Source organism: Adiantum capillus-veneris, chromosome 2 (genome assembly GCF_014529385.1).
Source record: "Adiantum capillus-veneris isolate H3 chromosome 2, ASM1452938v2, whole genome shotgun sequence".
In the NCBI taxonomy this organism is placed as follows: Eukaryota; Viridiplantae; Streptophyta; class Polypodiopsida; order Polypodiales; family Pteridaceae; genus Adiantum; species Adiantum capillus-veneris.
The window spans coordinates 93,935,634-93,960,615 of record NC_140932.1 but is presented as its reverse complement, the minus strand read 5'-3'; the positions used below and the strand labels follow the sequence as shown (position 1 = coordinate 93,960,615).

The 24,982-nt window shown below is 44.1% G+C and overlaps 1 protein-coding gene across 3 annotated transcripts in view; it reads right to left on the bottom strand.

Moving 5' to 3' along the window:
• LOC147463206 (uncharacterized) overlaps positions 1 to 24,364 on the bottom strand; it is a 53,271-nt gene extending 28,907 nt beyond the window's left edge. The window contains exons 1-6 of one of the 3 annotated variants that reach the window (XM_086487718.1): positions 24,132 to 24,363; positions 23,951 to 24,011; positions 19,915 to 20,047; positions 19,580 to 19,762; positions 19,341 to 19,498; positions 17,492 to 17,560 (exon numbers count right to left, since the gene is read on the bottom strand). In XM_086487718.1, the coding sequence (XP_086343844.1) occupies positions 17,492 to 17,560; positions 19,341 to 19,498; positions 19,580 to 19,762; positions 19,915 to 20,022 (518 nt within the window). In that variant the 5' untranslated portion in view covers positions 20,023 to 20,047; positions 23,951 to 24,011; positions 24,132 to 24,363. Of the gene's footprint in view, positions 1 to 17,491; positions 17,561 to 19,340; positions 19,499 to 19,579; positions 19,763 to 19,914; positions 20,048 to 23,950; positions 24,012 to 24,131 lie in introns of all 3 variants that reach the window. The other 2 variants (XM_086487723.1, XM_086487725.1) reach the window with 2 other exon arrangements.
• Between the last annotated feature and the right edge of the window lie 618 nt (positions 24,365 to 24,982).

The window sequence follows — 24,982 nt, the reverse complement described above, 5'->3', positions numbered from 1 at the left end:
GATCTGAGGAGTATCTGCTAGGTCCTCCTCCTTTATCCATTTCGCATCCAAGGTAGGATAGTTCTTGAATTTAACCAAGAACCGCCTTCTTACTTTACGCTTATTCTTTTTTTTTTCCCCCAAGAAAAAGATCCTTCTATTAGTTAATGAAACTGCCCATAGTGCTACAACCACCTCTCCGAGAGAGGGCTACAACAACCATGATGGGGAGACTCTCAATGACAAAACAGCATAGGTACAATGAGGCTAAATCAAGAAATGGGAGGAGGGAAAAGCCACACAAGTGGACGGTAGTGCCATCTGAGTACACCCTGGACCATGGTGAAAAAAGGCCAAGGACGCCAAAGTCGGAGGAAGGCCTCTCTGAGCTCCATCATGCGGTCGGAGCTGCCTTGAAGTCTCTCGAGCTGTCCTCTAAGAGTGTGGATCAGCTCTAACCAAAGATCACGAACAGTCTCTACTGGTGGTACAAGGCGAGCCTCAGAGATGCGGAAGCAACGGGCCCGCCAGATGAACCAGAGTGTCAGGCCACTCATGAGCTCCCAGCACTCCTCTCTCACTCTGCACCACTCCTGTGGAGTAAGCTCTATTGCAAGCTGGAGTGTAGGTCGCCCCCCCCCCTGCATCACTATCATCCTGTTGGTGGAAGATAGCTCAAATTGTAGTGCCGGGCTCGTGAGAGAGGACAAAGCAGCTGCCCCCCAAGTGTACTGCCGAGCCCTAAAGAGAGCAGGCATCAGCCAAAGAACACGAAGCCACACCTGTTGTACCAAGGGACAATCCCAAAGACAGTGGCGCTGACTCTCCACAAGATAGTCACAAGCTGCGCATGCGGCCGAGAGACCACTATGCACAAGCCAACTCCCAACTGCTGTAGCTCTGTGTACGACCAGCCACTGAAACAAAGTGACTCGCCTCGACTGTCTAGAGTCCCACAACCTCTCCCAAAAAGCTGCCAAGAACTCAGCTGTGAGACCCTTCTCCTGCCAATGAGGTGCTGTAGAGCAAGGCGAGCCTCTCTCTGTGCTGCCAGAATGTGACGTCCAAGTCGAACAGTGTACTGGAAGAAAGGGACGCCTGGGTAGTCTGTAGAAGAGAAAGAGTCCCTCCATAGCGACTCTCCAGGATTCCATTATACTCGTGCTAGTAGACAGCACTCCCAAGCCCACAGTCTCCAATGTCGAGTGCAGGTGGGTCAAGATCGATGACACAAGTCCTCCCAGCTGCCCACTGTCACAAACAGGAGCGCATAACAATATAAAATACATTCGGATAAATAGATTTTATCACTTATTACTGAAGCCAAAGGATATAGAGAGAAATAGAGAGAGAGAGAGAGAGAGAGTGAGAAGATCGACACAGTACTGGGGACTAGAAGATGGACTGGTCCCCCCCCGTAATAGTATCTTTATTACTGAGGAGAAGTCTATACAAGCACTTGAACCGAACGTATTACCACGTTCGTTCTAGAATAAGACTTGATGGTTCCCGGAAGCCTCGGCTTCCGATTCCTAGGGCAAAACCCTATTCCAAGGAACTTCCGTTCCTTATTCCAAATCCTTGAGAACCAAGGTTCTCGCCTCTGGATCACACCTTCCAAACTCAGGGCATGGCATCCCTGCAACTCTTTTCCGACTCTGTTTCCAGAGTCCTGTTCCTGCAGAATAACTCCGCTTTCTTGGACACGAAGTCCTTCCCTTGGGAATTTCAACTTCGGATCACATCTCGAGAGTCTACCTCTCTTCAATCCGTGGATCTGCTTCCCAAACTTGGGTACGAAACCCTTGGGCTGATCTGGCTCTAGTTCCTCAGAGCGCTTTTATCCTGCAGAGGCTCATGCCTTCCTCTGCTCCTACTCCCTCACGAAGAGGAAGTACACCTGCAATCAAATACTTAGAGATCATAACATAAAAATCGTACCTTCAAAGTCGCGAGCTCGTAACGCAACTCGGTTCTCGAAAAAAGCAATTCCCCGAAAGAGATCTCTGCATAGAAAATCCTCTCTTCCAATCCGTAAGCACTTCTTCGCGAGGGAACTTGCGCACTGGGTCTTGACGACATCTTGTACACTTGGGGCAGCCGTGGGCATCACCTGCAACGTCTTCTTTACGGTTGAAATCTACAGCAGCATCTCCTCCTTGCAAAGATTGGTCTTCCTTCTAAGTGAGGGCATGTGATACTTTTATAGCTCCTAGCCACAAGGACGAATAGCTGCTCGCGTAGAGATCGTGGCCGGGTTTTTTTTTTTTCAAATTTTTTTTTCCATTTTTTTTTTCACCGTTATGCCAGAAAAAGAGAGAGAAAACGTTGGCTGATCTGTTGCCTTATTTATCAGATGGCTGCCCACTTATTAAATGGACGGCCGGCGTATTTTAAAAATAGTTTGAACCTACCCAAAAACTCAATAAAACCTTATAAGTTAAAAACAATGCTTTCAAAGCACTTCCCAGGCGTCCCTGGATGCCATCACACGCACAATTGCAATGCAAACATAAACTTCCTCGCGGGAAAGCATTTGCTTTCCCGAAAAGCAATCCGCTTTCTCAAAAAGCATCTGTTTTTTCCTCAAAGTTTCCTCTGAACCCATCTTCATTCAAGTGCTTGTTTTTCCTTGTGCACAATTCTAACACAGTTCGGAATTTCCTCCCAACTATGGATATTCCCTTTCCGATGCACCCGTCACCCACCTTGTGACGCATCAGGAATACCCATCACCTAGTCCTTTCCTACCGAACTTATGGTACAATCTCCTTTACAATGCTCTATGTCACCCATCCTATGACGCATCAGAGATGTCCGTTCCTGGATAGTCGGATACTTCTTTCCGATGCTCCCTGTCACCCATCCGATGTGACGCATCAGAAGTACCCGTTCTTGGTGGCCTTACAGATATTCCCATTGTCAGTGCTCCCGTCATTACTTTGAATGACGCACTAGGAATACTCTGTACTCGGATGTCTCCAGTGAGAAAAGCCCTCTCACTTAAAATTCCAATAATTCATTTAGAATTATTTTCCCACCACTCGGATCCTCTGAAAACAGCAGTCAGCCACCTGCAGGGCCTCTACTGCAACTCGCTGTAAGCATCCCTCACCCTGTAACTCGAAAAATAGGGAGGGAACAGTCTCTGAACAAGCCCGAACTGAGATGAGAACCTCCAGTCGCGTGAACTCGAGAGGTGTGAGCCACTCAACTGGTGCTGCCTCTGAGATGTCCTGGCACATGCTCTGCACCCCTCTCATGCCCTACAATAGAAAGCCCTGCAGCTCCTCTGACAAGCCTAGAAACTGTAGCCAGTCACCTAAAGAGTGTGTTGGACCCGCTACCATGGGACCCCAGGAAACATGAGGCCGACTACCAACCAGGTGGCCTCTCTGAGTGCTAACCATGGGGCTGTCGAAGGCGCTCCTCCGTGCAAGTAGGTTGCCGCTACTCCAGGCCTCGCCGCAAGTGCTCCCAAGATCGAAGCAAACCCACAGCGAAGCAGTCCTCCAGTCTCCTGCTCAAGCCAACTCTGCGCATCTCTGTGAAGATCCATCTGGTCGAAGGTTGCCATGAGGCACCCTAGCACGAAGCGCTGCAGCAAGACCTCCTTCCAAGGCTCCTCACTTGGAAGAAGTCCTCGGACGATGAACTTCCCAAGAAGGGCTCTGCTCTGCTGTGCTGGGTCTATGATCCCAAGCCCTCCCTGTGAACAAGGAAGAGTGATGACCCTTATTCTTTGTATCCTTATGTGCCAAAATCTATTCAAGAACAACGATCTCCTCGTTTTCCTCCACTTCGGGTTGCTCATCAAGCTCCCCATCGTCAAACACATCACCTTTATAAGGTTTCAAGAGACTCACATAAAATGCATTGTGAATCCTCCAAGTGTTAGGCAGTTTTTGTCGGAAGGAGACATCATTGATCTTTTCGGAGATCTGGAAAGGTCCGTAGTATCTCATACTAAGCTTTGTAAAAAGCCTCTCCTTTCCCTTCTTTCTTAAGCATGCCTTCTCAAAACGTAAGAGCACCCAATCATCCTCCTTTAGTTTCAAATCGCGACGATGGTGATCCGCTGCCTTTTTCTGTCGTTCTTGAGATTTTTGCAAAGCCTCGCGGACTTTGGCAAAAGCCATATCTAAGTCGCGCGTATACTCATCAGCTTCAAAAATCTTAACTTTCGTGCTCAGGAAGGGTGGAACCTTCGCAGCACCTTCAATAATCTCAAATGGCACCTTCCCCGTCGAAGAGTGTATTGTGTTATTATAGGTAAATTCCACCAAAGGTAGATACTTTTCCCATTGAGTCTTCTGATCTAAGATATAAGACTTCAATAAATCTAAAACCACTGAATTGGCAATCTCAGATTGCCCATCAGTCTGCGGGTGGAAAGATGACAAGAACTGCAACCGCGTGCCAATGTTCTCCCAAATTGCCTTCCAAAACAAACTCGTAAATCTAGGGTCCCTGTCGAAGACAATCGTCTCAAGCATGCCATGTAATCTGAAAATCTGGGCCACAAACAATCTCGCTAAGTGATCGGGCTTGACTGTTTTCTTCACTGGAATGAAATGAGCCTCTTTGCTAAATCTGTTAGCAACAGTTCAGATACCATCGTGGCCACTTTGTATTCTCAAAAGATCAAAAATGAAATTCGTTGCAATACTTTCCCAGGCTATAACAATCCTTGTGCTTTACGCCTGTCAAACTTGACCTTCTGGCATACCAAGCAACTGCACACAAACTCGTCCACGTCCTTCTCGAGTCTCGGCCAAAAGAAATATCTCTACCCCTTTCATGGTGGTAGCAACGCCGCGTTGACCCATAAAAGGTGGACAGTGGCATTCGGTCATAACCTTTTCCCTCAACGGTTGTGTAACGCACAACATGGTTTTTCTCATCAAGTAGCCATCCCAAATGGAATATCCCGCTATTGTCTCCCCATCTCGTATCCGTGTGAAAACATATGCAAAATCCGGATCTGTGACATACTGATCAACCATATCCTCGAAGCTCCTATGTTGTATCGCAAAAATAGCCAGAACCAACGGCTTCCGAGACAAAGCATCTGCCACCACATTCTTTTGTCACTGAACATGGACAATCTGGAAGTGAAACTGTGACAAGATGTTCGCCCACCGCATCTGCTTTTCCAATAGCTGCTTCTGTGCCAAGAAGTAGCGTAAACTCTGATGGTCTGTAAAGACAGTAAAATGCGCTCCGGGTAGGTAACGCCATTGAGTAAGAGCATGGATAACCGCCAAAAGCTCTTTCTCATAAATATGTGCTGTCATTTCCGGCCTTGAGAACAATCGGCTCTCGTAAGCAATGACATGGCCTTCTTGCATTAAGATCGCACCCAGACTACGACCACAAGCATCACAATATACTTCAAATGACTTCTGCAAGTCCGACAAAGTCAAAACCGGTCTCGTAGTCAATTTCTCTTTCAAAGTCTGAAAGGCAGTCACCTCTGTGGGTCCCACGAGAAAAGGACTCCTTCCGTGTCACGTTATCCGAAGGGGAAGCAACCTCTGCAAACTTTCAAATGAACCACCTGTAGTATGAACACAATCCCAAGAAGCTTCTAACTTCATGGACATTCTTCAAATCGGGCCAATCACGGATAGTCTCTATCTTGGCCGGATACATCTGCACTCTTGCTGCTAACAAATGTGTTCCAAAAAGTGTATCTCTGGTAGGAAAAATTCACTTTTCTTTGTATTAATCACTAACATGTGATCTCGTAATGCCTGAAAGACCTGAAGCAGATGATCTCTATGTTCTGCCTCATTCTTGGAGAAAACAATGATATCGTCAAAGAAAGTGACAACAAATAGCCTGTACTCTCAAAAAATCTTGTCCATCATCCGATTAAATGTCGCAGGAGCATTGGTTAAGCCAAAAGAAATCACCAAAAACTCAAATAACCCAAAAGTCGTCCGAAAGGCTGTCTTATAGACGTCTCTCGACGCGATTCTGATATGATGATATCCACTCTTCAAATCAATCTTGCTAAAACACGAGGAACCCTATAATCTGTCGAGTATATCATCGATCCTAGGAATCGGAAATCTGTTCTTGATGGTGATTTTGTTGAGAGCTCTATAATCGATGCACATTCTCCAATATCCGTCTTTCTTCAAAACCAACAACATTGGAGAGCAATACGGTGAAGTATTAGGCTGGACAAGACCCTTTTCCAAGAGGTTTTCCATTTGGTTCATAATCTCTTCGTTCTGTGTTCGGCTCACACAGTAAGGTGGCTGGCTCGATGGTGTGCTTCCAAGTATCAGATCAATGGATGATCTTCAGGACGAGCAAGTGGTAACTCGCCTGGCAGGCCCTCTGAGAAGCAATCAGCATGAGAGTGGAGAAAATCTTGGCGTTCTTTATCAAGTTTAGACATATTTGTCCTATCCTCATCACTCAACTCTTTGATAAAGATCTAGTAAACAAACAGACTGGATTTCATTAATTTTGAACTGGCCGAAGCCGATACAATAGGGACAGACTCGCCCTCAAGTTTAATATCAAGTACAATGGTTCTGCCCTTCTCTTTAGTCAATGTTGCTTTCCTCGCCCGATAGTCGACCACGACATTGTTCTTGTGGTACCAGGGAATTCCCAAGAGGACGTCACAACCTTCCAAAGGCATTATGTAAAAGTCCTCATGCCCCAAATGTCACGTGACACATCCAACCCTATGTGTCCGTGGACAAGCTACAGCATGATCATGGTTCAGTCAATCCAGTCGCTCTAGATTAGAAGTGATCTGACACTTTTGTGAGTCTATTCGTAGACCGTGCATGTCCAATCACTTAGTGTAGATGCATATCCTCTGGTTGCACACAGCATGATCATCAGTATTCCAACCAGAATCCATCAGATTCCATCAGGAGATTTTTCCAGCGCATTTAGCCTATTTAACCTATTTTTGATATTTTTCACTTATTAATTTAAGTGACTTTCCAACAAAAGTAGGTAGGGCAATTTGGGTAAGAAAATATATAAGCAAACCAAAGTTAGCACTAAATGGCAGATGAGCCAGGAGTACAGCAGGCCTTTGGCAACAGTTCCTCCCTCTCTCAGCAAGAACCCTCAAGCATCCACTAGCATTGGCGTTTTTCCTTACCCTCAGCCCTGGCGTTTTGCATCATCGCTAGCCATCCCTTTGCCTTGGCGATTTCAGCAGATACCACCCAATTCCACCACTTTGCATCTAGCGTTTTCAGCCTTGACCAGCAGTACCTAAACCCTGCGTTTTCAGCCTTAAACCGCAGCAGGACAGCAGCGTTTTCAGCCCTACAACACAGCAGTCATCAGCGTTTTTATCAGGCTATTTCAATGTTTTTCTAGCAGCATAAAGTCAGCCCGAAAATCAGTGTTTTACTTGCAGCAGATTTCAACAGTTAGCGTTTTTGGACAGTTGTTAGAACCATCCCATTTTCAGCCCTATTGTCATCATCACCATCCCGGTTGTCGTCGTCGACATAGCCTAGATCTGCATCAGTTTTATGCATCATCATTGTACCCGTTTGTGCAATCAATCGTAGACCACTCTCGCCAACGAGAGTGGGGCCTTCGGAGGAGGGTTTTTCAACGTCTCTGGTGTCGTATCTCTCTTCTCTCTATCTCTCAGTCTCATACACTTGCACGCACAGTGTCCACTCTCTTTGTTCGTGATTATAGCACTTTCCATTAAGAACGGAAGGCTCTCCCTTCCATAAGAACTAAAAGGAACCTTGAGCAAATGTGGATCACTCATCTTAAGAAAGAACAACAATTCATTCCGCTGCACCTTACATTGGTATCAAAGCTTTGGCAGTGTTCTGTATCACTCAAGGAAAGAACCACAAGAATCACAAGAAATTTTTTTTGCTTGTTGCGGTCACACGAACCCAAGTTCGCTTGGGCGTGTCAATTCATAATCGTATTTTTGAAGAGTGACAGGAATCCCAGGAAAGAAGGGCTTGTCCAACCTCCCCTTGTCTCTCTTTTCACTCATTGAGAGCGGACCGTGCACTTAGCGCCCGGCCAATCGACGTGAGGTGGGAAAAAGCAACCTTGGTGTGAGCGCAAGGCCGCCAAGGAGTGCGCCCGCGGAAAGGAGTAGAGCTCGGGTGAAGAGAAGATCCTCCTCAAACACGGTTTGCAAGCGAAAGAAAACCTCAAGAACCTCAAGACCCTCAAGAACCCAAGTTCCTCGTGAACTTAAGAACCAAAGATCATAGTGCATGGTCGTCACTTGAAGCGGAATGGATACTTCGCATACAGGTGATGAACATGAGAGAGGCAACAAAGAGTTCTCCCCACCAAGAGATTTTTCCGACCCTCCCTCTTCGCCATCTACGCCACGAGTTGTACCAACTTCTATGGAGGCGATGGTCAAGTCGATGTTGGACATGATGGCACAACAACAAGAAACGAATCGAGTTGCGTTGGCACAACTAGCAAGCAAAGCAGAACAACAGGAAGCTAAGGACCGTGAGCGCGACGAAAGAAACGAAAGAATTGCCGCACAACAAGAAGCAAATCGCATGCACATGATGGCCAAACAAGAAGAGACTCGCATTGCTTTGGAACGAGAACGCGACGAACAAAAAGAAAGAAAAGAACAAAGAAAGGAGGAAGCGGCAGCACGAAGCGCAGCCTTGGAGGCCGAGCGTGAAGCTCAAAAGGTGGCCTTGGCGGCCGAGCGTGAAGTTCAAAGAGTGGCCTTGGAGATCGAGCGTGAGGCTCAAAGAGTACTACGCACTCAAGAATTGATTTGACAAGTACTTGCCTCGAAATCCGAACCAGCCAAAGATCGTGGGAGTTCCTCGAGTGGAGCAAGCCACGATACGGATTCCAACCATCCAGTTACAAAGAAGTTGACTTTCAGTAAGTATGATGGTAAGATGGATGCTACGGTTATTTATTTTTGGTTGCATCAATTTAATGCTTATTTTGCGACAACTAAGAAGACAAGAAATAGCAAAGTTTTGACGGCAGCCATGTACCTTGCCGGTGATGCCATTAATTGGTACCACGCATGGCAAGAGGCACAGCTAGTCGCCACCTAGAGGAAGCCGACGAACTCACGCCCCTTTCCTTCAATTGGGCTGATTTCCAAGACAAGCTCAAGGCGCGGTTTATGCCACCTCAGTACCTCGCATGATTGAAGGACGATTGGCGCGCTCTCAATGAAAATGGTATGCCGGTTATATCTTTTTCTAATCGTGTTTTGCAGCTAGGTACCCAATTACGCAAGTCGGATGATGAACGCAAAGAGGCATTCCTTTTTGGGTTAGACGACTATATCAAGTTTGATGTAGAAGTCTTCGACCCAATTGATCTCAACAAGGCGGTAGCGATTGCTCTCGCACAAGAGATGAAGAACAACAAGGGAAAGCCTAAGGAGAACAAAACTTCCACAAGTAACAAAACTTCCACAAGTAACTCGCAGACTTCTCAGAACCCTCAGAACGGAAAGAACGGTAAGAATGGTAACTCTTATAACCAATCTTCCAACAGTCTCTCAGAAAAGAATTCTTCCAATGAGTCTAAGGGTAAGGCTAACACAATTGTTAAACCTAAGCTTACTCCAGATGAAAAGATAGCACAAGAAATTGTAGGAGGATACATCACGTCGGAAGAGCAAAGCACTTATTCTAAGGAAGGTCGTTGTTTTCATTGTCACATTAAGGGTCACATAAAAAGAACATGTCCTAAGCTTGAATCGAATGACTCTAAAGAATCCACAGAACCCACTTCCTCTGTCAATGCAATTAATGATAACACGAGTGTGCCCCAAGTTTCTCATGACCCTCCCATTGATAATTTCTCTTATTAAATGTTATGGTCATATGACGGGGCAACGTTTTGTCATATTGTTTGACCCAAGTAGTATGCATGATGTGATCAGTCCCTCTCTTGTTGAGAGAGCCCGCCTAAAAGTTAGTCAGAGATCTCCTATCGAGGTCTCTGGCTTTGTTCCCGGTATGGACGCTCTCATCACGGAGAAGTGCCTTGATGTGTTGTTTGCAATTCAACAAGCTGCCTTCACTAGAAGATTTGTTGTCTCTCCTCTCTCAGGATGTGATATGATTTTGGGCATTCGATGGTTTCGTGATGCTAACCCTCTCATTGATTGGGAGGCTAACACTTTCACTCTCAATGCCAAAAGTGATTCTCCCATTGTCATTCATGGAGAGGACATTGTTCATTCTCCATCTCTCATTGCTAATATGCAGGACAAGATTGAACGGATTCATGAGAAGGAGACTCTCTCAGTCTCTTTTTCTCCAAAGCATGACACACAGGATTTGCATGATTATAAGAAGCATGATGAATGGAATGATAATGATGAGCATGATGATTTGAATGCCAATGATTTGCATGATGATTTGGATGACAATGACAAGCATGATGATTTGGATGATAATAATGAGCATGATGATTTGCATGATCAAGATGTGATTTCTCACAAGCACGATGAGTTGCATGAAGATGATGTGATTGTTCACAAGGATGATGAGTTAGTTGATGCTTTTTCTAACGAAGTTAACCTCGTTGCAGATTCAATCAATCGCGAAGGATCGATCTTGACTCTCGAGCCTAGGTCCAAAGAACCCCTTCAAGAAGAACCAATCTTGGCTCTCGAGCCTAGGTCCAAAGAACCCTCACAAGAAGTATTATGTGTTCGCATGATTGATACACACGCCACGTTCGAGTGTTTCATTCGTAATCGTTTCCTGTATTTTAGTTGGCGTCTTTATGTGATCCCTTTTACTAGGCATGACATATTGTACGTTGAGCACGTTTCACTCATGAATGAGCACGAATGTATGCGGATTGTTCATGAAAAGCTGAAAAGTATGCATTCAAGGAAGTCACATTTCATGTCTCTTCCTTGGCATGAAACAGTACCCGAAAGAGCACGTGAAAGTATGAGCACCAAGCATGGGCATTTCCATTGTGAATTGCCACAATTGATTGCTCTAGATCAAAAGAGAAAGATTCAATCTCATTGTTTGCATGTGTTTGATGAACGGTTTGGCACTCCGTCTCTTTGTTCATCTACATGGCAGGCACAGTCTTTGAGGAAGACGATTTTTTCCATTCACTTTACATGGAATGGGTATGTTCATGTTTTTGTGTTGAAAATGGTTTCAGGAATTTTCAACCATGGAGATTCTTGAAGAAGAAAGAAGCAGGACTCTAGACGAAGTTGAAGCATCGAAGGAGCCACAGAAGACTTTGTGTCGCTTTCGGCGCGGCCCAAAGAAGCAAGCGTTGCAAACCTTTATCAAGTTCAAGTACCGCACGACCCACACATCAGAGTGGCTGGTGAAGAGTCCCTTCCAGGATTCCGGATGCTAGTGGCGATCTCCCTCGACGCCATACAGTTCGGTATCAGTACCTCACTTTGAAAAGGAGGAGATGTCATGTGACACATCCAACCTTATGTGTCCGTGGACAAGCTACAGCATGATCATGGTTTAATCAATCCAGTCGCTCTAGATTAGAAGTGATCTGACACTTTTGTGAGTTTATTCGTAGACCGTGCATGTCCAGTCACTTAGTGTAGATGCATATCCTCTGGTTGCACACAACATGATCATCAGTCTTCCCACCAGAATCCATCAGATTCCATTAGGGGATTTTTCCAATGCATTTAGCCTATTTTACCTATTTTTGACATTTTTCACTGATTAATTTAAGTGACTTTCCAACAAAAGTAGGTAGGGTAATTTGGGTAAGAAAATATATAAGCAAACCAAAGTTAGCACTAAATGGCAGATGAGCCAGGAGTACAGCAGGCCTTTGGCGATAGGTCCTCCCCTCTCTCAGCAAGAACCCTCAAGCACCCACTAGCATTGGCGTTTTTCCTTACCCTCAGCCCTGGCGTTTTGCATCATCGCTAGCCATCCCTTTGCCTTGGCATTTCAACAGATACCACCCAATTCCACCACTTTGCATCTAGCGTTTTCAGCCTTGACCAGCAGCACCAAAACCCTGCGTTTTCAGCCTTAAACCGCAGCAGGACAGCAGCGTTTTCAGCCCTAGAACACAACAGTCATCAGCGTTTTTATCAGGCTATTTTAGCGTTTTTCTAGCAGCATAAAGTCAGCCCGAAAATCAACGTTTTACTTGCAGCAGATTTCAGCAATTAGCGTTTTTGGACAGCAGTTAGAACCATCCCGTTTTCAGCCCTATTGTCGTCATCGCCATCCCGGTTGTCGTCGTCGACATAGCCTAGATCTGCATCAGTTTTATGCATCATCATTGTACCCGTTTGTACAATCAATCGTAGACCGCTCTCGCCAACGAGAGTGGGGCTTTCAGAGGAGGGTTTTACAACGTCTCTGGTGTCGTATCTCTCTTCTCTCTATCTCTCAGTCTCATACACTTGCACGCACAGTGTCCACTCACTTTGTTCGTGATCGATCATAGCACTCTCCATTAAGAACGGAAGGCTCTCCCTTCCATAAGAACTAAAAGGAACCTTGAGCAAATATGGATCACTCATCTTGAGAAAGAACAACAATTCATTATGCTGCACCTTAACCAAATACCCCTGACAATCAACCGAAGTATGCCAATGACAGGTGTAATGGCTACATCCCTGCCGGGTGCTGCTAGAACAGCCTCTGCAAGTGGTCCCATCCGATCGAGAGTGATCTCGAGTCGCGCCGCCAATTCCGGTGAAATGAAGTTGGCTCCTCCATCAAAGAAGATTAGGGCTTCTTGGTCTTTCACTTTGTCCCAAGCTCGGCAAAGTTCTGTACTTTCGTCCATCGTGCTGGGATCGGTACCCACGCAATCTGGAACCAATCCTATTTCATCTTGCCTTTTCTTCCACGTTCCTCAGTTGCTCTCGAACTCTCAGGCCTTTCGTCGTCCTTGTCATTCTATCCTTTCTATGCCTTTTTAGGGCACTTCGCGGAGATATGTCCAGTTTCCCCGCATCCAAAGCACTTCCCCTCCGTGATGAAGCGAGCCCGCTCCTGAGGAGTAAGCTTGGGTCGTGCATCTTTCTTTTCTGAGTTGCTCTTTCTCTTTCTACTTTCATTTGTCGAAGTCTGTTCAGCTCTTTGTGTCATGATCTCATCGGTGGGGTAAGTCAGATTGCCACAGTGGATGGCAAAACCCCGTTTCGCATGACTCATCAACTCCTAAATAGAAGTTGACTTCTGTTCCAAGCAGTGATCTCGGATCTCTGTAGGAAGACCCAAGGTAAGCCGCTCAATCTGCTTCTTGAACGAGATCTTCTTAAATGAAGAGGTGGGTAGAAAAGAGCTCCGGAATCTCTCACAATAAGCGTCCACTGTATCTTTCTTGGTCATCCGAGGATGGTTCCAAGCAGTTCGTATATCACGTTCATACTCTTGAGTCAACCAAGAAGAAATAAACAGCCTCTTGAATTTCAGTCATTTAACTGGTGCAATCTTGCTTAATAGAAGCGTGGACCACCAAGTTCGAGCATTCCCCTTAAAGTAAAAGGCAACTCTTCGAATCTTAGAGTGCTCTGAGTAACGCCCTCCCGCGAAAGCGATGTCAAACTGTTGTACAAAAGACAAAGCCTTCGAAGCATCTCTATATCCAAAAAACGTGTCAAATTTAATTGACTGTCCACCTTCCTTAAACTCTCGGACTTTCTTGCTTTTGTCTTCGAGAACGTCATACTAGTTGGCTTGTAAAAATTCTTCTTCTTTGCATAAAAGTTGCTCCCATCAGAGTCTGAACTGTCTGTAGACGAGTCCTCTGTAGAACTCTCACTCACGGGGCGAGATTTAGACTTCTTTGTCTTTTTCTTGCCCTTTCCGAAGCGTTGCTTCTTGCTTCGCTTTTTGCCTTTTCGGTCTTCTTCGCTCAAGTCAGATGAGCTAGAAGAACCATCAGAAGAAGAAGAACTGCGTACTCCTTCGAATCGAACACGCTTCTTCAGTTTCTTTGTCTTTCCAAATATCGTCTAACGACCCAAATAGCCCAGGAAGTCAGTGCCTTTCTTCTACTTTTTGCCGTGTTTTTCAGCTTTGTTTTACGCGTCAAAAAGCTGAGCAATTCGTGCATCCACCACCTCTTCTAATTCCCTCTTTGTATACTTCTTGAGAGTAGGAGGTTTCTTGAGAGCGGGTTTTGGGGATTGTGTTGTTGTCTTCTGCCACTGCGTCTGCACCTCCTCCAAAGAGGTCTTGCTCATATATTTTTCCATTTTCAGGTCCTTGGCAAAATTAAGCATCATCTTTGTTGCGTCGCCGATCAATCGTTGACGCTCCATCTCTCGACGCTCCACCGAAATAGGCCGAGCCGGGCCATACTCCTTGCTTGAATCTTCGTTGTGATCCCTTCCCGCATCTCCAAATGCAGGGGGGGTCGACTGATCCTTGCTTGAAGCCATAGGTGCCGCGGAAAAAAAATTGGGATCGGATTTCCCGTAGAAGAGAAATCGGCCGTGCTCTGATACCACTGTAACAGGCTTGGACACTCTAAGTCAAGAATCTACCGCGACAGCACCAAATAACCACTTCAAACCAGTTCACAGTTTACAATTTTTTCGACACTGGCCCGACGGAGTTCCGTATTTCGGTATTTCTTTTTGTATTAATCTAAGTTCAAAGTACAAGAGTGCGGAAAGGCGCTCACACTCAGACTCTGCGTCTAGATGCTCTAAGTTGTGAGAGGCCAGCCCGTTTATTTAAAGGTTACATGGAATGCCAAAAGCTGAAAATCAAAAGCTTTCTAAAAATAAAGCAGAAGATTTTTCTCTCTCTTGCTTAATAAAATAAAGCAAAGAGGCTCTCTCTCTCTCTCTCTCTCTCTCTCTCTCTCTCTCTCAAAAAGTACCTCTTTGACACATTGGTGACACCGGTGCTTCTTTATGGAGTGGAGGTGTGGGGTGGAAGCATCAGGAAGTCTACTTGGAAAGAGTTTGAGAATGTCCAAAAGCGTTTTCTCACCAACTTTCTCCAAGTCAAGACACAAACACCCTACATGCTCTTACTTCTTGAGTCCGGATCGCTTCCCATTGAGGTCTTGGGCATGGAAAGGGTTGTGGAGTACATGCGTAAGACACAACGTAGCCCTTTGCATCGACTTCCTAGAATCGCATATGAAGCAAGTCAAAAGGTTCAAAAGACATGCAAGAGCAAAATACTAAGTTCGGGGTGGATGCTTGATATCAAGAAATGGTTTGGAAGATGGGATGCATGTCACTTGGTCAAGGATGCGTCGATCGACTCCCAAGTTAATGAGGCCTTCTTACAACGCCAATGTATCATGGCTTGGGAGAAATCCGGAGGTTCTCGCTTCAGCCATTACACCACACACGTTGCCCCAAACTACAAATCTCTCTTCTTCTCGGAACGAGGTAACCGAACCCATTCCTACATCCTTGAGCCCATCCCGTTGAGTGCGATCCGCACCATTGCCTCCATTCGTCTTAGCTCCCATTCTCTACGCTGCGAGACAGGACGTTGGGGCACTAGCGAGGAGTGTCATCGACTTTGCACCTTATGCCCTCGTCAAGTGCGAGAGAGTGAGTACCACACACTACTTGAGTGCTCAGCTTTTGACCACATTAGGTCCTCTTTTCCCCATATATTCAGCCATGAGCTCTCCCTACATACCTTCCTCTCCCAACCACGATGTGGACTCTCTATTGCGACGCTCATTTCAGCCATTTTTGAGCATCGAGAGTCACTTATGAACTCCACTCACACCACGTGACATGTTCATTTGGTCCCATAGGTCATATTTGACCTCCCAGGACGATAATAGAACTATCTATCTATCTATCTATCTATCTATCTCTCTCTCTCGCTTAATAAAATAAAGCAAAGAGGCTTTCTCTCTCTCTCCCAATTGCGTGGAGCAAATAAAGCAAAGGCTGCCAAAAACTGCCGCACAAAAGCTGCCAAAAAAGCTGCCGCTGATTCCAACTCCCCGCAATTTCCGCCGCGATTCACACTGACATCCGTACAGCCTGCCATGTGTCATCTCTGCTGCCAGTTAGGGTTAGGGTTTCCCACCAGAGGGTGTGCGTATATAGCGGACAGCCATGTCATAACTTTGTGACACTTTCGGTATTTCTTTTAAATTAATCTTTGAGCAAAGTACAACTCACCCAAGGTCCTCCGCTCTCAGACTCTACATCCAAATGCTCTGAAGAGTGAGGCCCCTAGGGCTCTTTTATTCTTACAAGGGATGCCCAAAAGCAGAGCCCCCAAAGCAGTTTAAACTCAAAAACAAATAATTTCTTAAAGCAATTTGTCCAAAAGCAAATGATTCCAAAAATCTGCCCAGAAAAAGCATCATCGCAAAATACGGAATTCCGTACAACTATCAGCGCAAAAAGCGGCCCTGTCAGTACAGAACTGCCACGTCAGCATGTCAATGGAATTTTCAAGGATCCGTATTGTTGCCACATCAACATCCATACAACTAATACGAGTGCGTGTCCGGGCAAAAATGCCACGTCATCAATTTGTGACAGTAGCACCAGTACCCATTAGCATCAGCATCTCAACATTTAGCATCATTGTATCAGCATTGTGCAAGAATAAAGAAAGTACTTGCTCTAGCAACAAAGAAAGGGGGCCCTTGAGGGTTTGAGACCCGACATTCAGTGTTGTCTCTTTTCTCTCTCTCGTGTCTCTCTCTTTCTTTCAATTGAGTTCAGTTCTTTCAAGTGAAGTAAAGTATCCCTTGTGTTTGTGCGGAGTACTAGATCCGAGCTAAATCCATAAACACTTCTGCTGCACCTGACAGTCGTAGGAGGGACTACCACTCCATCTACAGGCTTTGGATAAGTGTTACACAAAAGAGGCCTCAGAATGAGCCTTGAGGAGACCAAGGTACTAACTTTCATACACTAGTTGGAGGGCGAATTAAGGTGTGTACCTTGGGATTACTTTTGCAACCACCGCATGCAGTTTCTCCACGGCCAGTGCAACCAAAATGGCACAGACTATGGTCCAGCATCGAGACCTATCTCATTCTCTTTGGGTGGAGGCGATCACAAATATATGCATATCCTCAACCCGGCTCGAATTTCCTCTCTTCCAAGTAAGGCTTGTTATAAGTATTTTGGTAGGAAACCAAATGTGTCCCATTTCCATATTTATCTACACTTCTAAAAATTTTGACTTCAAGTAAAAGAAGATGACTCTCGGTGACTATGATTCTCTTTCCAAAGGCTACAGGTTGTACATGAGATGATTTTTGTTAGCAGACATGTTGCAAGCATGTAATACAGTAAACAGACTGTGCTTCTGAAAAAAGAAACATGTCTGAAATGAATAAGCTAAACTGCCTTCACGTTTCCTGCACAATCAACGAGTGCTACAGAGCTGTTTAGGAGTAATCACTAGAAAAAAAAACTATATTAAATGTTAGATCCATGCTGAAATTCCTTTCATGCACAAGCATAATTTTTACAACAGTGGTGTAAACCTCCAGAACGAAACAATAATACGAAACAGACTCATTGATAACCACAGAGAGAAGTCATGGTATCTCTTACCATTTTGGCTTAAACATCTTGGTGATGCGCAGAAGTTCAAAAAAAAGCTTGCTTCGCTCTCCATGTAAACTGCAAAAAGATAAAATATAATTGTGATAAGCTTGGTTTGAGCTCCATGTTAACTGCAATTTACTTTCAAAAAATAGCTTAAGTCCAGTGCTTTGTTGCCTCTAAATTCTAAAAATAACCCCATCGACCTATGGGAGAATCTAGATACATTGGTATAGTCTCAAAGATCAGAATGGCCTTTTGACCTTATAAGATTCTTATATACTTCTTTGTTTCCTGAGATGCTGTGATTGTTCTTATTAATAGGGAGCCTGTTATGTTTTACAAAAAGATCTTACTATCAAGCACAGTAAAGTTTTTAAAATTAGCATCTTTGAGATGCTGTTATAATCATTAATCAGGCAGCCATTCTGTATTACAAAAGGACCTTAGTAACAAGCACAACGAAGTTTTTAAAATTAGCGTCTTTCAACTAAAGCATCATAATTTCCCCCAACGAATACATCTACCAAGAGTGCAGAAAACAAAAGTTTTGCTTGTTCTCCAGAAGATAAAATCACTCAGCATGAAAGATGGCTGCCCTGATAACAATCAACCAAAATAACCCCATAAGCCACATCCATTATCAAACATGGAGGCATTCCGGCTCAGCAAAGAAGCCTAAAAGAGAATTTCCCAAACCATTTTTACCACAACCTGGAGAAAAAATACATAATTCACCTTCATACAGTAGTAAAGATCTGAACTTCTGGTAAATCACAAGGGTCAAAGTTACAAAAAAACTCAATTTAAATGTTATCTGTGCAAGGGACATGAGAGACAAGTGCACAACTACGACATATTGGATCAATTTATGTACATAATGGGGCAAAATGCCTGCTCCTGAGTTAATCAGCAAACCACCAACTAATAACAGCAAAAAAATACTTTGTCTCAGAAAGAAATGATTGACTACACAAACATTACATAGAAGATTTTGACACCAGTGAAACCTGCACAACAACAGCACGACTGCACTCAGAAAATTCCAGTGTATATTGAGTCAGCGTTCTCTAGCAAATATCGCAGAGGATGTATGTGTAGCTTAATGAGAAAGGTTTCGGCATCAGAGAATCTTGTCAGCTAACAGCTTAACTCTTTCTTACTTAATGCAGTCATTATTCATTACGGTCTGAATTTATCATTAGATGACCATACAAGCTTAACACGTCTGGACGTCCAATGCTAGTACCCAAATTTGCCCAAAGCAACAACCGGTCAGTTAACGAACAAACTGATTGGACATCTAACGTACTAGTTCAGTCGTCCGTACGGGACTAAACGAGTCGGACACAAGGGTACGTCCGTTGGACATGGACAACGCTGGGACTATTAAATATACAACACACCAGAGAAACTGGGATCAAATTTAAGCTCACGCACTTAGTTGGATGCCTGAAATCTTATCAAGCTTTACTCTAAGTGTGAGCTAACTAGTTTCTATCATTGCAAGGTCATGTCAACAGCCCTCTTCTACTGTGAAAGACAAAGCACAATTGACCATTCATACAATCACCTTTTGTGCAACAGTCTTGCCACAAAGGTATGTGGGAGTTGGACGCTGGGGTTTTCACAGCCAAACTGGTCACAATTCCACTGGAATTGTTCCCGAAATGCAAGGAATACTAGTTGCAGTCAACTCTAAGTTTCTCTCTTCAGCCCATTTAAATTAGCGATGGATGCAATGAAAGTTAAGTTTCTTGCTATAGGCTCATAAAAATATGCAATATGGATCGTGCAAAAGCACTTTGCTGAAATGGATAGTTCTAATGTACCACAATATGATAAGCAAGAGAGATACCCAATTTTTTTCCCAAGCCAGCTAAGATCTTGGCATGGAAATCCCCCCACCACCAGATCAACCTGCTCATTAATGTGCTCTCTGTGAACTCCTCTGACATCGCCCAAATGTTGGACACTTGGATGCCTCGATTTCAATACCTGATTAGCGAAGGGGTTCTGCAAAAAGGAAAAAACCTGTCATTTTCAAAAAGTATATTCTTATGAAATAATCATGGCATCACATGTGAGATGTCATACCACTTCAGCACTGTATCCAATATAAGGAATTCCAAGAGTTTTTAACGCAATCCAGATTCCTCCGATGCCATCAAACAGACTGAGAACAACCAGGGGCCTACTCTTCCACCCTCCACATTCTCTTTTCAAAGCCTCCACCCAATCCTCGAATGAAGAAGCTTTCTGACACAGCTGCGCTCTCTCCTGCAAGTACAAACGAACTCTACCTTCTTTTAAAAACTTTAGATTTAAAATCATACCCAATGCTGGAAAGATGGTGAGAAGCAAATGCTGCATGTGAGGGTTGTGTATAAATGACCAGTTGAGTAACCTTATTGACAGTCACTAGCGCTCACCAGATGATAAGGCTTGCTGGCACTCAATAGTGATTCCTCTTTCACCAGGTCTTTCAGTGATGAAAGCTGGCTCTCAATATCTGCAATTCTCTTTAGAATTGTATCCATGGTGCCTTAATATTCACTTTATTAGCTACAAAATTAATCAAACATGACTAGATGTTAAGGATGATGAGAACAAGTTAAATCATAATTTGTTATAAAAAAAAAAGCATCTTGAGACACTGGAAAATGAAAGCATTCGGCATAAAATGCAAGGGCCTTAACAGTAAAATAAAAATTTCATTACACTACGAATAATTTGCACTTTATATGCATGACTTTTGTCAAAAAAGACTACACAAGACAAAAATAGATAAATTTATATATATACCTAGATGAATCCAGGATATACCCAGATTCACCCTTGAAGGAAAGTGCAAGGTATAGACTCATGGTAGTCACCCACGAGACAATATAACCATCAGCTCCATCATGCATAGTCAAGAGAAAATTTATAACAATACCATATACACAACCTAGTCCCAGTCCCTAAAGAGGGATATATATTACAAAAGCACATACACAGGAAGGTAGAGCCCAATTCCCAGTCTCCCATCGTTTAGAACCTCCTTGGTCCAAGGCAAGAGTACCTAGAGAGCTGAGCTAAGAACTAATTTACACTCTACGGCTCCGTTGTAGGCATCTATGTCATGTGCACATCTAACCCTACATGCATATAGATAAAATAACTCCTATTTCTAGGAAGTGTTATGGCACCCTTGTGAGCCTTTACGCAGGACATGCATGTCCAAGCACTTTAGAGTAGTTGCATACCCTCTAATTGCACATGAGCACAGCCAACATCTGGTAGGTGTATGCATTGTGGAGTGTTCCCATATAGTTGCATTAATACCCAACCTAAGTATTTATCTGCATGTGAAGCACCTCTTATAAGCGAGTTTATTAACTCATTAATACGTGACTCTACAAGAAATCTTGGGTTTTTAGTGGCATTGCCTAACCCAGCTTTATTCCATATATAACTGACCCTAGGGGTCACTTCTCAAGCATAAGTCACTACCCTTAGTACCAGCAACAAGTACCCGTAGTGCCTCAGCATCTCCGGTGTTTTTGCACTAGATCAACTTACAGCACCCCATCAGCACCAGCATTTTCAGTTTTCAGCCAAAGACGGAAGATCAGCCAGCAATTTCAGATTCAGCCCTCAGATCAGCCAGCGTTTTTCAGTTTTCAGCCCATCCTTGAGTCGGCCAAAGCAAATCAGCCTATAGCCTCATCAAGCTTGCGTATACCATTCAGCATCCCTAGCATTTTGCATTTTCAACCCTTAGCCTTGCAAATCTAAGCATCTATCACAAGATCCCATTAGCATCCCAGCATCTAGGACCATTGTATCAGCATTTGTGCAATCTAAAGCAAACACCTCCCTAGCGGTAGAGAGGGGGGCCCTTGGAAGGGGATCTGGGACCCATCTAGTGTTAGTCCTCTCTCTCTCTCACTTGGAACTTTCATTCACGGTATCAATCTCTCTTCTCTCTCTCTAGTCTTTGCACATCTCCTATGAAGTATAAGGAACCTTGAGTGCACACTGAGCAATCATCCTGAGCAATCACCATCAATCACTTCTGCTGCACATTACAATCTAAGAGCTGGAAAAACAGCGAGCAGTCGAATAGGAGGTGTCTGAAAACAAACCCTCAGGGCTAAGCTCTGGCACCTGGGTGGTAGCTCTACAGAAATAGAAAGACTGAGAGATCTGGCATATCCATTCTTGCTGCTGAGGAACATACAAAAATTTGTGCCCTGCCCCCTTGCTTATTTTTTGTTCATAAGACGCAGGGCTTGGTATCATTGCGAAGCCCGTGGACAAATTACAAAATAAAGGGAGAATCACCAAAATACTCCTGAAATTTGTGGAGATTTTAATCAAATCTTAAATCCCCCATAGTTTGCGAGAAATTTCCAAAATGCCCTTAAATTTTTCAAGAACTCCCAGAATACCCCATGTTAATCTCACAAACAACTCGGAAGACGTTTTATTTTTGCAACTCTTCATAGGAAGATTGGTTCTTCCCCCAATAGATGATGATACAACTAGGATTTTCAAGATGAAACAGTTCATTGTTTGTAGACACACATGCCTCTATTTATGGGCTCATTGGTTTTAAAAAAATTGTCTTAGACGATTACAGACAAATATATATTGCCGAAAAGAATAGACAACCGAAAAGAATAGACAACGCAAAAGTAGGAGCAATACATCCAAATTTGGTACACGGATATTCTAGGAATTTTTTTAATTTGAGGGGTACGGAATTTCCCAAAAATTTCAAGGGTATTTTGGTCAATGTCCCCAACACAAAACACCAGTGATATGGTATAATACCCAAAAAAAAATTAACAATGAACATATCCCAAAGGCAAAAACCCCTTTCTGCAGAGTACAAGAAGATAAGGTTCAATCGCATACAAAGAGGCGTAAGAGAAAAGTGGAGAATATTGTGCATTGGAGCTGGCTACACGGATAAGGTTCCAACTATAAAGAAAGGGGCATAAGAGATTAGTGGAGAATATTGTGCATTGAAGCTGCTACACGAGTTGACTCAAACACAATTAAGACCAAGCAACTGAAAAATCATGCAGCAGAGTCCAAGGAAATCAGTCTCCTGCTTTCTCTGATCAAAGGCCAACCAAACCAGCATGGACCACATCCTCTGCAGTAAACCCTGGGAATTTGTAGCCAAGTCTTGAAAACACCAAGTAATACTCATCAAAGAATCCATACTAAAGAGAAGGGAACACGCCACCCCTGTAAGGCACTCATCAGGGCTGCCTTGCAACTTTGCTTGGAGCAAGATGAAGACCACCCTCCACCTTTGCATCAAAGGCAGCGTACACAAGGACGAAGGACAGAGAGAAGAGAAGAGGAGCCTCATCCTTTACTTTTAAGTACATAGGTCCTAGACGAACCCAAGATTCACAAAACCCATTTGCACCCACAAACAAGGAAAACTAAAAAACAAGGACAGGCTTGCACTCACCACCACAATGCAAGGAGACGAGCAAAAAAAACCCACACACCCCACAGGTACAGGCACACAACAAAGTAAAAATAAACTATCTGCCTCCCATCAGAGTCAGAAGCAAGCATGCAAGCAAATTTAGCTAGCGATTAGGCAGAGGCAGGCAAGCTGAGAGTGAGGAATGGTCGCCAATAAGGCAATGGACGAAGGCAGGCAACAACAGCACAATGCAGTGGGGAGGTCAGAAACGTGTCTTCACTTATGCACTTAATATGTTTTGAAAGAATTTTTATTTTTCTGAGATTGGAGAGACCTAATCGCCCATGAGTTAATGTTCCCTTCTACCAAAACATCTTTCTCTGCACCAGCAAACCCTCTTCCAACAACTATGAGATAAAAGGTGAGCTCCATCGTCAGGCTCAACACGAGATGGCACTAAAGTTGGGTACAAATTGTGGTTTTATCAAGCACATTTTCCACAGAGATGTAATCCTGGCTGACTACCAATTACGATAAGTTCTTTGATGTCCATGTTGTAAATATTACGAAGTAAATTCAATTTCCCAACTCATGTGGTCATGTCTTTTATGCAGTGAGCTTTTCGTGGTTGCTCCCTAAACTCTCTGCATTCAAAAGATTCAGTCGAGCTCAAGCCAGGTGCAAGTCAGCTCAAATACAGTTGTCTCAGGTATAAACCAAAAAAAGCTTCCCCTGATGCCCTAAGTCCTTCCATCCAGGACGACGATGCATGAAACATTTCACCTGAAAGACACATGAAGCTGTTCCAACAGAGGTAGAAGTTGGTCCGGTCACATTACAAAGCAGCCTAAATGTAACAGGATTTAGACATTCAAACCAAAAATTGCAATCGGTGCAAGGATGAAGTGAAGTATAGGATTGATTGTTTCTGTAACATACTTGCCAAATACAAGTTTCTGACAGACGGGAAGCAAACTTCTTTATGCTATTTTGCAGAGACAATGAAAGCAGGAAAGCAACAAGAAACTCACAAGAAAGCATTCAACTTGGTGCCAAAAACGTTCTCTCTCCTCGGAAACCATCTATGACAAGCTGCATTATCGAACAACTCAAAGTCACAATATAAAGAAGAACGGGGCTGCATGCAAGACCTCTCTCTCTCTCTCTCTCTCCAAACGGAAAAAGACTCCCGCAGAAGCTGTAAAATCTCACCTGCCTGTCTGCACTTCTAGGCAACTTCATGGCCTTTCTGCCTTATTGGGTTTCACGGCGGAGGGACTTCGAAGAGACAAATGCAGAGAGATGTACATGTCTATCTGCATGTGGGCGTGTGTGTGTGTGTGTGAGAGAGAGAGAGAGAGAGAGAGAGAGAAAAGGGAGGAGAGAGGAGTAGGGGAGGGGCGGGGCGGGGCGGGGAGCGGGTGAGAGAGAGTGTCTGTGTGGGCAACTCTCGCCTTCTTGCGCTAAATTAAAAGCGCGATCTCTCTATAATCATAACGCCTGCGTAATAAGGTCGGATTGGCGCCCTCAAATGTGCCACCATTGCCTACCAAGTACAAACGCAAATTCCAACTCCATGCGAAGAGAATCTTTTTGAATGGAGTAACTTTGGGCGGGTAGTGTGTTTTTTTTTTTTGGGAGCTTTCACACTCGGCTTTCTCTTACTCCTGTTCTGTAGTGCTTTAGTGACGCAGAACTCTACACACAGTGAAGAGATATGCTACTACACTTTTGTGCATTTGTATTTTGTGTGGTCAGTACCAAGCGAATAAGGGATGGTAAAATCTGTTTGTTGCACCTGTTCGTTTGGTACTGACCATCGTTTTTATTAATGATGTTTGTTATAACACTTTTTTGAGGTCAGTATCAAACGAATAAGGGAAGGCAAACTCTGTTCGTTGCACTTGGTTGTTTGGTACTGACCTCAGAAAATATTAATGATGTTTGTTATTACACTTTTCTGATGTGAGTACCAAGCGAATAAAGGAAGACAAACTCTGTTCGTTGCACTTGTTTGCTTGGTACTGACCTCAGAAAATATTAATGATGTTTGCTATTACACT